Genomic DNA, 14,075 nt, shown 5'->3' on the forward strand with positions numbered 1-14,075 from the left:
AATAGTTAATGAGCCGGGTTAACAGGGAATTGGAATCTCAAACTCATGATTTGGTGTTTGAATTAGCAATTTTGTGACTTGGAATGAGAATCCAAATCCCTCTTGGAGTGCAAATTATTCCTTACACTCCTCACCCACGATCCAAACGTCCCGTGTGTGAGTAGAATGGATGAAGGATGTAAAGTTGTAGCTTCAAGCTTGCCCGGTTTAGAAACATTCTACAGGAATTCGGGGAGATGAGAACCATAGTTTTGCAGAACCTGTGAAAACATTTGATTGCAACAAGCTTTATTTATCCTAGCAGCAATCAAGAGCTTGTGCAGAACCTATGAAAACATTTGATTGCAACAAGGTTTGTTTATTCTAGCAGCAATCAATTAGCTTGTGCGCAATCCTGTTTGTGCAACCTTGTTTACTCCGAGACTAAAAGCTTTAAGCTCCCATCCGGAGATCAGGATCCACATCTCTCTGACCTCCTTAGCCCATGTGTAATACATGAACCCACTTGAACTAGCCCACAGAACTCCATATGCCAGAATTTCCAGTAGGATAACATCTCTTTTCCTTAAATTTCCAAGCACACAATAAGAAAATGGTTATGCCTGAAGACTGAAGTGATGAGTACACTCTCTCATGACAGTTTACATGTTAGTATGAAATTGAACTTTTAATTCGTAAAATCAAATATTGTTTCTTAATTACTCCATGTTCCGTAATTGAACTATAATTAATATATATAAAATATTAAAATTTGAAGTAAACAAATTAGTGGTGCCGCGAGAAAGCATCTATCCAAGACATCAATGTTTTGGAATGGATCTGTGACTCTGAGTACTCTATCTCAACTTTATTTGAGTTTGTGAAGTGGTATGTGATGTTTAATTTCAACATAATTGACACGTTTGACGCATATATTTAGGGCCGGCTATGTTCGCATTTCAGTGGTTGGTTTTAATATCTTTATCGCATTATTTTTAAAATCATTAATGTCATTCTATGGATGATTCCAATTCCACAAATTTAATAATATATTGTATGGATGATTTCAATTCCACAAAATTAATTTTTTATCTCGGCAATCAAGCAGGATTCAGATCGTACTGAGTTGCTTTTTTTTTTTTTTTTTGAGTTGTCCATATTAATTTTAAAATTTAAATTAACAGAGAATATTACTCCTCTACTATATTCATCACATTCAACGTCCACAAAAATTTATGAATTGACCTTCCAGAATTCGGTTATCGCAACGCCATATCTTCCGCTCTCTCCGTTAAATGATGATGAAGTAGTTGGTGACACAACTCAACCCACCCCCATTGACTTTGTAAATCTTGAACAAACTCAACACACGCGTTTTCCAATATATTCCACTTGTTTCATGCTTTTGTTACTATTATAGTACTATTGCGCTTCTTCTAAAATGCACATTACATAAATTACAAAACAAATCTCCCACTTGTATTTTTCTCACATTGAGCCATCACGATATATTTACAGGGAACAACAGCATCAATTCATCTATTGAAAAAGAAAATTCAAGCTCCGGGATCTCTGATATTGTTGAAAATGTGTCCGATGAGATTCATCTTGGTGTTTTTCTCCGCTTTATTGGCCGGTTATATGGCCTGGAGGACCGTCCGATCTGCCCCGGATATCGATGCAGATGATGTGAGGGGTGAAAATTTTATTGCAAAAGATAAACAAAAAACCAATCTTTTCAAGGTATTAATCGTCAGTTTTGCATAATTATTTAGTCTGGTTTTATAATTTGTTCTTGTTTAATGTTTGATTATGAATTTTGGGTTTCAGATGATGCAGAATGGGTTCTGGGTATTTGTGGATATGGCTAGCGGAAGATATCTGTGGAAGAATCTGAGAGATATCAACAAAATTGATAAAGTGGAGACTTGTAATTAGAAGGTGATATCAACCTGATTGTTGTACCACTGAGAAAGTGAATGAACACTATTTCTGTATGAACATATACAATTGAACATGATGGTTTTCGCGAAAAACTCTGTTTTTATTTAACCCTCTTTTGAATTAGGGGGACTGATTACTTGATAATTTATACAAAATACAATTAAACATGATGGTTTTGGCGAAAACTGGCAATTTTACTCTGTTTAATTTACAGCCATGGATTTTAGTATCAAGTAGCAACATTTGCAGTACCTTCTGGAATTGTTAAAACCTGATAGTCCAAAACATCTCTGCTTGTAATCTTGAATTCTTGATAAGATGATAAGATATGTTGTCTCTCATTTAAAGATTCAGAACCAGAGCATAATATATGAGCTGTTCTAGTTAGATTTATGAACTAGATGATTTTTCCGACTGAGCCCCCCTTCTGCTTGTGTTTTATGTGAATATGTGATATGTGATTATAATCTGCTATTCTAATGGACAAGATGATTTTTCCGACTGAGGCCCCTTCTACTTGTGTCTTATGTAATTATAATCTCCGATTCTTAGCACGGTTACTCTAACTGAATGGAGCGTTGTATGTGATAATAATCTAATCTTGATTCAGATTACATGGAAAAGAAGAATCAGAACATCTACATAAATTCCAAATGAGATTGTACTTATATGTACACGGTCCTGAATCTTCCAAGAACAATATTACAAGGATAGAATTCTGATAGCCTCACAAATCTGAAAGCCTTGAGAAGAGGAGCAAGTGGCAGTAGAATAGAAAGCGGCATATTTCATGTCTTAGCATAGACCAGCTTGCAGCTTAACTGAAGGATCCTCTCTCATCACAAGAAGTTATTTCTTCATAGCTTTGATTCACTTGTCCACTCTAACATTTCCCAGGCTGCATTCTTTGCCTCAGATCATCACACTTACATACACAATCCCATCTTCAAAATCCCAATTACATCTCCAGGATCTGGTAGTATCAGTCCGTCTCCGTCAAATTAGATTATTGTCACATTGACTTGCAGCTGCATCTTTGTGCCAGTGATAAAAACACATTTGACTGAATTAATACATCAAACTTTCGTCCAATATAGAGTTTCCTGTGACACACTCAAGTTCCTCGTGAAACAGGTGCAAAAATTGAATGATGCCGCTCGTTGACATACATCTCAGTTATTTTAGCAAATTATGAAAATGCAAGTATTTAACCACTGCTTAAGCATCATATACATGAGAAGGAGTCGTCTTGGATATCTGTATGAGGTGGTGACCACTGATTGTAAATTGTAATACAAATTGAGTCTCAACCATCCTGGTCGTAAAATTTGACAATTAAGCACCACATTCACATTGTTTTTGAACTTTCCTTTTCCAAAGAAAACAGCCAGCTAAAACATTCAAACTAGGGCAGTTGAAATCAGGCAATAAACCTGCTATGGGAATCAGATGCTTGGATCATACAAAAAAACCTGCTACACATTGCTTTTAAACACCTCCACAGCTCAGCGGACATCACTGAATTGACCTAAATGAGGTGTGATGAAAATAAACCATAAAAGCATCAACAAACGGAGATAAGGATTGTTTTGCCTAAACATAAAACTGCTGTGGGAAACTGGGAATGAGATGGTCACTTTACGCCGCTACTTCAAAGTTATAAAAAGCAAAAACAAGAGAAAGGGGAAAATACTAGTTAACTCAAAAGTCTTCCCAATTTTTTTGACTCTTGTGGACATGTAAACCACACAATGAATATTTTAATAACAGATATTTGATACGTTATTCTCGATACTTTTTCTGAAAATCATTTTTTCATACAAGTAATTGATTTTGACGCAATACGGGGTCGTTTGGTTCGTGGGTTTCTGGAATGAGGTATGGGGTTTGTCCATATCAAACCCATACCTGGTGTTTGGTTGAGAAAAATAAAATCTGAAACCCATACCTTAAACCCCCAAGGTATGGGTTTTTATACCCAAGTGGGGAGGTGGGTATGAGATGGGGGTATGAGCTATATTCATTTTTTATTTTTTTTTCCTCTCTTTAAGTAATGAAATATTAATGTTTGATACAAAATTAAATCAATGATGCAAAAATATATGACAATAATAATTTTATTAATATTTTTAATTAATATATATTAATAACTTATTTTTTATAAAAATTATATATATATTGATTCCAGCACTCAACCAGACATATGATATCAGATATGATACCTCAAACCCATACCAGCTTAACCCGATTCCTCATTCCAACCCGATACCACTGCTCGAACCAAACGACCCCGACAAGAGATTCTTATCGTTCCATTAGATAAATATATTGAACTATAATAATTTCACATTATGACGGACGGAGTTTGTGCGGTTTGATTAATATTATATACAATTTTATATTTGAATTTTTTTCAAAACAAAAAATTTTATATGCGCATAATTGTCATTTTTAAAATAAACACACATCCTTAAAAAAATGTTAATCAAATGATTTATTTTCTTAACTACTCATAATTGCATCAATTGAATTGAACTAATGGACTGTTTGGAAATCTGGATTTCATTTCAAATCCAGAATTTGATCAAATAAACTGTTTGGGAATCTGTATTTGGATTTTATTTGAAATTCAGATATTGAAATTATAATATAAATTTGAGAATTTGAAATGACAGCTCAAATTCTATCAATTTGAAATCCATTATCTCAAATGAAATGCATGTATCTAAACGACTTCTTCTTATAGCATTAATCAATAAATAGATATGAAGATATATTTTGTAAAAGTGTTAGAAACTGTTTTGAAACTAGTGAAACACAATTATCAAGGAATATTTGTTTTTTCAAGCGACAACTACAACACGTGTTTTCAATTTATACCATATTTTAAATTTCGGTTATTCTATTGTGTGTCCACGAGCATATGCTAAGCACGGAATTTTACAAGTTTGGGAGGTCTTGATTGACTCTCATATCTTAATAATGATGAACTCCCCTGCAAATACAACAACCACACCGATCAAAACCTCATATCAAATTCCGCGTTTAGCATGAGCACACACTAGACAAATTCTTTAGGGGTCGTTTGGTTCATGGGTTTCTGGAATCAGGTATGGGGTTTGTCCATTCCAAACCCATACCTGATTTTTGGTTGGAAAAAACAGAATCTGAAACCCATACCTTAAACCCCCAAGGTATGGGTTTTTGATACCCAAGTGGGGAGGTGGGTATGAGATGCATTTATTTTTTATTTCTTATTGTTTCTATTTAAGTAATAAAATATTAATATTTGATACAAAATTAAATCAATGATGCAAAAATATATGACAATAATAATTTTATTAATATTTTTAACTAATATAAATTAATAACTTATTTTTTACAAAAATTGTATATATTGATTCCAGCACTCAACCAAACACATGATATTAGATATGATATCTCAAACCCATACCAGCTTAACCCGACCCCTTAAATTTTTAGAGTCAAATCAATCTATTATTAACTGAAAATTAAGGATATTATTTTATTAATTGAAAACATAATTATGATTATAAGAAGTAAAAGGAAATTCGAGGGAGAACATGAATAAGAAACTCAAAACTCCCGAGTCCCGATAAAGTTATTCAACGAGAACCGTTGACAGGTCCATGTCCGTCCTCCCGAAAATTGCAGAAAACACACTCTAGGTCCAATAAGGAGTTAATAAACGAGTGAAACAGACTTATTTTGGACCAATCCTTGACTTCTTCCTTAATAAGGGGCGTCCTTGATAAAATCTAATTACACATACAAACACCAAAAAGGAAGAAGATTCATTAAGCACACAACACCGTCCACATTCATCACAAAACCATAAACAGGTAAGAACGTAACGCCTCTGCCGTCTCTACATATAATATACAAATAGATTCACCTTCATGTTTTGTTGTTACATGTAGTTCCTTCATCTTTTTTATGAGATTATTTCTGAGGTAATGTTGTTGAATATTCCAATCTCTCGTATTCTTAACTGAACCTTTTATATGTTTATCAATGTTGCTTCTTGTGTTTGATTTGGTCTCTTTTTTATCTTAAGATCTTTCGTGCATTGTATTGACGAGAGATTTTTTATGATTTTGTGGAAGACTTTTAACATCAATTAAGTTTTTTATTCAGTTATGCAAAGGATCCCAAGGAATATATGTGAATCTATGTATATTGGTTTTTTGAAACTAATTTATTTTAAGCATCGGTTAGTGGGTTGTTTTTCGGACGGTTTTTGTATTGATTATAAGATTTCACAATTACTCGATATTGGAAGCATTAAGCATTTTTTGCCATTGTTAAAACAAATTGGATATGTGTCATGTACAATTATAATGATGAATTGATGCTGTCATATTATGTTAGTGGCTATGCAAGCTTGTTTCATTGTGTTTATATAGCTTGACATTGGAAATCTAGTCGGCAGGAATTAGGAAAGCTTGCAGAGGTTTTTATATAAGAATTAATAATGTGGTTTGCCTAATTGGCCTGTTGGTGTTAAAATTTTTGAATATTACATCTCTTTGCTTGTGTAGGAAAGAGAAGACTACCATTTATGATGATGTCTGCGACAGGCAGTTCAAATATTTTCTGGCATGAATGCCCAGTTGGGAAGGTAGATCGACAAAAGTTACTTAACCAGCAGGGTTGTGTTGTCTGGATTACGGGTCTTAGTGGATCAGGTTTGTAGACATAAAGTTTCTCAACCCCGACTCGTCCTCTACAATTTACATGTTTGTTGCTTGTTATGATTAGATTTCATTGTCTTGTGGAGGCTGATTGCTGTGACTACACTCATTATGAAGTGTTAAAATCTTGAATTTCAATGATTTAAGTAACCCGAGTTCAGTTATGGAAGTTACTCTTTAAAAAGGAGTTTTCAGATACCTCCAACCCCCCTCCCCTTTCGCAGTATTGTAAGCATCATTTTTTTATTATTACAAACAGTGTTGGTAAATTGTCGAACAATATCAGAAAATCTAGAAGTCCTCAACCGATTTCATGTAGACTGTAGTTGCTATTTTTATTTCTTTTATATTTTTACTTATAACTGTTGTTGCTTTACTCCTAGCTCTGCATTGTTTACATGTTTTTGCTATGGCAAAACCTTGAGTCCATTGGCAGACCTGCAGGCTATGCTCTGTGTTGACTAGCTTACAAGTTACAATTATATTAGATCTCCTCACACGTTACATATTCTATATCTGCTATTTTAATATTGAGATATAGCTGAAATTGGCCCAAGAAGGTATCATGCTTCAGCACTCAGCAGAATATGATAGATAGCAAGTTTTGGTATCCCTGTTCCCCTGCACTGCTTGTTGCCAAGCAACTGGCTAGTTGACATCTTGACTGTGCAAGTGTTTCAAAAAGTTAAACAAAAGTTGCCAAGTTTAAACAAAAATGTTTGAAAAAGTTAAAAAGTTGACTTGAAGCCTAAAAGTTACTCCCTCCGTCCCACAAAGTTTGTTCAATTTGACCACAAAAAGTCAAACAAGACAAATAAATTGGGACGGAGGGAGTACTACTTTTACTACCATATGATAGTCGAGCAGACTGCATAAGGATTGCAGTTCAAATTACAGTAGCAAATTTCTTAGTACATATGAACTCTTGATACAAATCCTCGCCTGTTTTCAGGTAAAAGTACTCTTGCATGCTCATTGGACAGGGAATTGCACTCCAAGGGTAAGCTCTCATACATTCTTGACGGAGACAATGTTAGGCATGGATTAAACAAGAATCTTGGTTTTAAGCCAGAAGACCGAACTGAAAATATACGCAGGGTTGGTAAGTAATAAGTATCTTGTTTGCCAGTAAGAGCTCATCTTGCAGTTGAGGTTACAAGGAAGTTTAGTTTTTCATTCAGTTATTCTACCAAATGCGCAATTGTATCTACTATCTAGTTATCAATTTCATGCTATTGTTACAAATGGGTTTAGGAATGTAGAGGATGCAATAAGTGATAATTTAAATGCAAATGGCCAATGCTGATAGATATATAGGGGCTTCTTTTGATTACCGTCGATATATCTGAGCTGTACAGCCATTCTAGTGTCTAGACCTTTAAATTACAGTACCTCATAATAAGGGAAGAGAATACAAGATCCGTGCCTGCGATCTGTACTGACCTTCTAGTATTATTTACTTTATGCATCATCTGATCTTGTTTTTTATCCTCTTCCTTGCGTTTATTTGTCATCCATTCAGGTGAAGTTGCAAAGCTCTTTGCAGATGCTGGACTGATATGCATCGCGAGTCTCATATCTCCATACAGAGATGACCGTGATGCATGTCGTGCAATGTTGCAAGATCCTAATTTTGTTGAGGCAAGCATTCTTAAGCTACACATTTCACTTATGCAGGGTTGTTTCATGTTTGAATGTATTAGGGGAATAGGCATACTTAGTTTATCTTATTGCAGGTTTTCATGAACATGCCTCTTGAAGTATGTGAAGGAAGAGACCCTAAAGGTCTCTACAAGCTTGCACGTGCTGGAAAGATAAAAGGTCCAGCTGAAAACCATTTTTTTTTTCAGTAATCAATGTGTTAAAGTATCCATTCTAAATTTGTTATATAATGTTTTGATAATAGAACATACCATATAATTTGAAATAGAGGACCAAAGATAATAGAAAATGGCTAACAGGGTGACATGTAAGAGTGTCATTAATTGGATTTTGCTAATGGGTTCTTCTGCAAAGGGAAAGGAATATAGCCAAGAGGGTGACCTGTAGGAGTGTTGTCAATTGGATTTCTGATAGTAGACGGTCCTTATGCTAAAGGGTTCTGCTGCAAAGGAAAAGGAATTGCATTTGAGGACAGTAATTTGACCTGTAATCTGCATCAGGAGAGATAGAAACTGCCGTGTCATCTACTGCCTTAAATTGAAAGTCCAAAAAATGTTACTGATGAACAATTAGTAGGAAAAACCCTCTATTGGCCATGATATAAGTGCAGATTTGGATTCCATTTGTTTTATCCTTGGTAGTGGTAGAGGCAAGTTGATGTGACTAGGCATGGAAGAAATGCCAAGCTCAATTTTTTTTGCTGAACCGTGTTTCCCCTTACAACCAATATATTTTATTCTTTTTGGATGAATAAATCAAAGTTGTTTCCTGGTGCTTCACAATCTTTTTTATTTATTTTCCTCGAGTTTCCATAACATAGAAAGTTAACGGTATATAATTATAATTGATGGTTTTGTTGCACTGCAGGTTTTACTGGGATAGATGATCCTTATGAACCACCACTGAATTGTGAGGTGCGTATTTATATATTATTACATCTCAAGTTATCTAGCAAGCTATTCTATTTAAGAGACACAGATCATGACAAAAACAGTTTTTTTAACTAAGAGATTTTCTGCTATTTTCCAGATTGAAATAAAACAGAAAGATGGAGTTTGCCCTGCACCGTCTGAGATGGCTGTACAAGTAGTTTCATACCTAGACCAGAAAGGATTCCTGCAAGCTTAGTAATCAATCCTCATCGGAAATTTCATCCTTCTGTTGGTTATGAAAATCTGTATATATACTTTCTCTATAATGGAAAAGTTAAAATCTCTAGTAGTACTGCAACTCTAGTAGTTATCTTAGTTGATGGCTCTACATGCCATGGTAAAACAAAGCTATAGTTATACATGTCTGTTCCTTGTTGAAAAAAAAGCTTCAGCTCGACTCAATCATCTTCATGTGACAGAACAATCCAGATATAAAAGTTTGCTTCTCAATTTCCTTATGTTTATACATATTTTGCTTTTCAATCTATCTTTGCTTATAAGCATGTCCATGCGCAAGTCGAGTGCAGAATTATTATGCTTAGTTCTGTCATCTTTGGACAAGTATTTCCAAACATTTCATTTCGAAACTATTATCGACAAGACATGAAAAATTGCACAAAGTAAAAGCACCTAGCAATTATTTACGAGAGTTATATAGGTAATATAAAATTGATGATAATTTTGTAATTATTTAATTAAGTTTTTAAAATTATATAAATATATTCCAACACACCATGGAAAATGTTTTTATAATAAATTTCAGTAAAAGTACTTCCTTTCCCCAAAAATATTTGAATATAAATACATAAACAAAATCAATTTACGGGAACAAAAATATTTCAGATAAATTCGGAATAATATTATTTGTTAAATAATTTATATTCACTTATTTTTAATCTACTCCTCTGCCTCTGGTGCTGGTAGTACACAAAACAGAAAAGAAACAAAGAAAAAAGGCAGACACTTGTGAGCTGAGCAGAGCAGCGAAGAGGAGTAAGACGAAAGAATGAAGACGCTACTGAGCCCAGCTGCTTCTTCTCTACGCATCTGTTGTGCTTCTTCTCTGAGCCCACCCTCTCTCTCAAATAAATTCATTTTTAATTCTAATTACGCCACCAATTTTAATAAATTTAATTATGCCAACTTTAATATTTCTTCCCCATTTTCCACCAAACCCTCGTTTCCAATTTTTTCACCAATTCGTCGTACAATCTCCCCGTTTCTCTCCATGGCTTCTTCTACTCAATCCGCTACTCAGGTATATATATAGAAATTCCTGTTCTTATTGTTATTAATCACTATTAATTTGATTAATATTGATTATTGTTTGTGTTGTGATATGATTAGGATGAATCCACTTCTAGTAATGATCTTAATGGTTTTCAGCTCATTCAGGCTCACCAGGTCTTCCTTTTCGCCTTTGTGTTTGTTTATGTGTTGTTTTCTGTGGATACTTGCTATTATTTGTTTGGCTGTATGGTGTTTGATTTTTGTGTGTTTAAATTCTGATTGCAGGAAAAGGCTGCCAGGCTTCCTCCTGTTGAGGAAATTAGGACTGTTCTCGATAACAGTGTTCGCGCTATGCTTTCTACTTTCTCTCAGGTACTCTATTAATCCTCTTCTCGTTTTCGTCTTCTGTGATCATATATGATGATAAATATGTATGTATTTTGTATCTGCGCGTTAATACAACATAACTTGTCGTCAATTGAGGCTATGGTCATGCTATCTTGGCAGCCTATATGCTTAAATAATATTAACAATGAGAACAATATAACTACATCGGTAGCTATAATTGGGCAGTAGAATGTTTATTGTTTCCCTTTACACTTATGTAGTATGCGATAATGTGACTAATATTATTGCCTCTTGTTTCACAATTTGTTTGACCTTTGCTATCTTATATCTATGGCAGAAGCATGAGGGTTATCCATCAGGCTCAATGGTTGACTTTGCTTGTGACGCTAATGGATCTCCCATATTGGCCGTGAGCAGCTTGGCAGTTCATACCAAGGTATGATTCATTATTATAAATTTAGGTACTAAACAATCCTTTGAGGAGATCTAAAACAGAGAAGCCTCTGAACATATACAAAGTGCCTGGGTAATGGGTATCGTATTTACTACCGTATTGCAAATAAAGACAAAGAAATCCTCTTTAGAATATAGACAAAATTTTATTTAATTTTGCTCTTCATTTACATGTCTGTATCTATGGCCTTCTACATGTGTGTGCATATTGTTCTTGAATTTACAAGTTTAATTGGCAGTTACTTTTTGCAGGACCTCTTAGCCAATCCCAAGTGCTCACTACTTGTACCTAAAGACCCTGAGGATAGGACTGATTTGGTAATAACCGTGCACGGAGACGCTGTTTCTGTAAGTTGTAGTCCTTACAATAGTATGCTTTCTTTTGAGATTTGATGGGATTTTTTAAAATTAATTTTGGGAAAGCATAACTCCCTAGTTCTGGTACTTTTCTCAGTACATTTGGAATTATGTCCAGTCAAAAATCATATCTGACCGTTAGTGGACTGGTCGTGATCTCTACCCTATAGGTTCCCGAAGGAGAAAAAGAAGCTATTCGTGCTGCTTACTTGGCAAGACACCCTGATGCTTTCTGGGTATAATTGCTTACCTTATAGATTGTTAATATTCCATTGTATTATCTTGATTTTTTAAAATTAATTTAGATAAATAATGCGACAAACCATGTTGAAGGTTGACTTTGGAGACTTCCAATTTCTGCGCATTGAACCAAAAGTTGTACGTTTTGTATCAGGGGTTGCTACAGCTCTACTGGGTTCCGGAGGTTCGTATACTCAGCAATTTTAATCTTCAGTTAATCCATCTTGTTTTTCATTTTCTTTATTTCAATTTTTTATGCAATATCATTTTTGATGTTGTGCTGAATTTGGAAGATCTGGATTCCTTGTCCTATTATTAAGTGGCAGTAGTTGCACAGTTGCTCTCTTTTATTGCAGTTTAATTGGATAATTAGTATTCTACGTAGTCATTCATCAATTTTTGCTTTCTCTGTCATGATTGTATTTCTCTTAAACTACTTGCAGAGTTTGACCAAGAGGAATTCAGAGAGGCAAAAGTGGATCCAATATATCAGTTCTCAAAGCCTGTGGCGGTAAATTCCTAATATTTTGTGTACATTCCTTTTGTTGTAAAGTTAGTGTTATATAGTCCTATGTTGAAGCATTTTTTTTCACTTTCAGTCTCACATGAACAAAGATCATGGAGAAGATACGAAGCTTATTGTGCAACACTCATTATCCATCCCGGTAACATAAGTTTATAATTTCTTTAAACTTAAGATCTACGTGTTGAATTTGTATTGACTATGAGAAGTGTGTTTGTGTGTATTTGTTTAGTTCTTTCCTTTAGCAAGCTAATTTTTTTTACTGTGATTACTACGAATGGAAAAAACTTGACTGGCATGTGTTGTTTCTTTTTGCTATATGCATGTGCTTCTATGAAGATTAATGCATTATTTTAATCAGAAGTTTATGAATAATATTTACACATCAGGGTAGTATGTAATCTTTTTATCTCCAGGTGGACTTTGCTGATATTTTGGATTTGGACAGTCTTGGTTTCAACGTTAAGGTGATACTAAATAACAATCTATTGAGTCATCCTATTTTTCATTATATCTTATTATATCTACTATATTTGCATTTGTGGAGTTGACAATGTTGTTTATTCTAGGCTGGCTATAAAGGATCTACCCTCAAGCTTCGAATACCTTTCCCTCGACGTGCAGTAGATAGAAAGTGAGTATGCAGCTACTGAATGATTGTCCGAAGTTTACAAGTTACAGTACACGAATACTTTGTCACCGGACCTATCGGAAGTTTACAACGTGGATATGTGTCTAAGTGCAGACTTGGCAGTTCTGTGCAATTTTGCATGTTTTTGGCCCAGTCAAGTGTTGAGTTTTTGACATGGGTTGCAGGGCATTTTTCATTTTAATCTTTACCTACATTAAATATATGGTTCAATTGCCCTAAGTAAATTAATGTTTAGTAATACTTAAAAGTTTCCTGTCTAAAATTTTGCAGGGATGTAAAGACTCTCATAGTTGAAATGCTTCAAACAGCTAGAAATCCAGTTAATTGATTATGGCAGAAAGGTAAAGACTTGTGTTTTGAAAGTTCTCAACTTAGTTCTGCAAATTATGTTTATGATGTGTGGATATTTTCGATGTTCAAATTTTTAGAGATTGAAAGCTATCAATATGCACGCCAACATCTGTCTGTCACGATATTACTGTATTATTTGTTGTGATAGGTGAAATATGCTGAACAATGAGAATGAATTTGTTGATTTCATTGCTAGTCACAGATTATGGAAGTCCCTTTTATGCAGGTTAATGGAGCTACCAGCATGTTGCTTGCCCTTGTTTTGGCGCCGTGAACAGATGCAAACAGTGAAACAAACTGCAAATAAGCCTTTCATATGGGTTGTGGTTTTATTAGTAAAAAGAAAAAGAGCCGGAGGAAGCAATGTATTTAGGCATAAATCCCACATGAACTAAGCAACAGATAAAAAATTTGTTGAAAATTAGAGTGATTATGTAAAGCTCTTTTTATTTATTTTAAATTCCCAGTTCATATTAGTACTAAATTTGATCTTCACTGTTCAGTTTTTCTGTTTACACACATACTAGGAAAATGTTGGGGTTGTTTGGTTTAATTTTAAAAAAGATATTCGTTGATTGTAACTTGTAAGTAATAATTTGAAATGATTTTTTTAATTTATATTTGTGGTTAAATTTTAGTGATTGGTTTGACTTTAGTTGAGAGTACTTATTATTCATAAGTGAGAACTT

At 34.3% G+C, this 14,075-nt stretch overlaps 3 protein-coding genes across 5 annotated transcripts; all 3 read left to right on the plus strand.

Moving 5' to 3' along the window:
- The first annotated feature begins 1,414 nt into the window (after positions 1–1,414).
- LOC108216795 (uncharacterized) lies at positions 1,415–2,015 on the plus strand. The gene is made up of 2 exons (XM_017389634.2): positions 1,415–1,722; positions 1,810–2,015. The coding sequence occupies exons 1-2, from the start codon at positions 1,567–1,569 to the stop codon at positions 1,915–1,917; spliced, it is 264 nt and encodes an 87-aa protein (XP_017245123.1). The 5' UTR covers positions 1,415–1,566; the 3' UTR covers positions 1,918–2,015.
- A 3,612-nt stretch (positions 2,016–5,627) lies between these two features.
- Positions 5,628–9,682, plus strand: LOC108216331 (adenylyl-sulfate kinase 3). Of its 3 annotated transcripts, none has more exons than XM_017389069.2 (7): positions 5,628–5,786; positions 6,486–6,632; positions 7,591–7,740; positions 8,161–8,279; positions 8,375–8,459; positions 9,168–9,214; positions 9,330–9,682. In XM_017389069.2, the coding sequence occupies exons 2-7, from the start codon at positions 6,506–6,508 to the stop codon at positions 9,426–9,428; spliced, it is 627 nt and encodes a 208-aa protein (XP_017244558.1). In that variant the 5' UTR covers positions 5,628–5,786; positions 6,486–6,505; the 3' UTR covers positions 9,429–9,682. The 3 variants fall into 3 exon arrangements, with proteins under 3 accessions (XP_017244558.1, XP_017244559.1, XP_063948781.1); XM_017389070.2 differs by having other exon boundaries at positions 5,759–5,897; XM_064092711.1 differs by lacking the exon at positions 5,628–5,786 and adding an exon at positions 6,267–6,397.
- Positions 9,683–10,144: 462 nt separating this feature from the next.
- LOC108215816 (uncharacterized) lies at positions 10,145–13,870 on the plus strand. Its single transcript, XM_017388398.2, has 13 exons — positions 10,145–10,490; positions 10,580–10,636; positions 10,748–10,834; positions 11,148–11,246; positions 11,516–11,611; positions 11,791–11,856; positions 11,954–12,044; positions 12,304–12,371; positions 12,460–12,525; positions 12,800–12,850; positions 12,953–13,017; positions 13,306–13,376; positions 13,613–13,870. The coding sequence occupies exons 1-12, from the start codon at positions 10,239–10,241 to the stop codon at positions 13,361–13,363; spliced, it is 1,056 nt and encodes a 351-aa protein (XP_017243887.1). The 5' UTR covers positions 10,145–10,238; the 3' UTR covers positions 13,364–13,376; positions 13,613–13,870.
- The last annotated feature ends 205 nt before the right edge of the window (positions 13,871–14,075 follow it).

The sequence above is a fragment of the Daucus carota genome, chromosome 4 (genome assembly GCF_001625215.2).
Source record: "Daucus carota subsp. sativus chromosome 4, DH1 v3.0, whole genome shotgun sequence".
NCBI lineage: Eukaryota > Viridiplantae > Streptophyta > Magnoliopsida > Apiales > Apiaceae > Daucus > Daucus carota.

Bases quoted from the DNA above. Each gene is read 5' to 3' on its own strand.
- LOC108216795 (XM_017389634.2), top strand. From the start codon at position 1,567: ATGTGTCCGATGAGATTCATCTTGGTGTTTTTCTCCGCTTTATTGGCC. The intron at 1,723-1,809 runs GTATTAATCGTC...TTTGGGTTTCAG, and splicing joins AAAAAACCAATCTTTTCAAG to ATGATGCAGAATGGGTTCTG.
- LOC108216331 (XM_017389069.2), top strand. From the start codon at position 6,506: ATGATGATGTCTGCGACAGGCAGTTCAAATATTTTCTGGCATGAATGC. The intron at 6,633-7,590 runs GTTTGTAGACAT...GCCTGTTTTCAG, and splicing joins TACGGGTCTTAGTGGATCAG to GTAAAAGTACTCTTGCATGC. The intron at 8,280-8,374 runs GCAAGCATTCTT...ATCTTATTGCAG, and splicing joins AAGATCCTAATTTTGTTGAG to GTTTTCATGAACATGCCTCT.
- LOC108215816 (XM_017388398.2), top strand. From the start codon at position 10,239: ATGAAGACGCTACTGAGCCCAGCTGCTTCTTCTCTACGCATCTGTTGT. The intron at 10,491-10,579 runs GTATATATATAG...TGATATGATTAG, and splicing joins CTACTCAATCCGCTACTCAG to GATGAATCCACTTCTAGTAA. The intron at 10,835-11,147 runs GTACTCTATTAA...TATCTATGGCAG, and splicing joins TGCTTTCTACTTTCTCTCAG to AAGCATGAGGGTTATCCATC.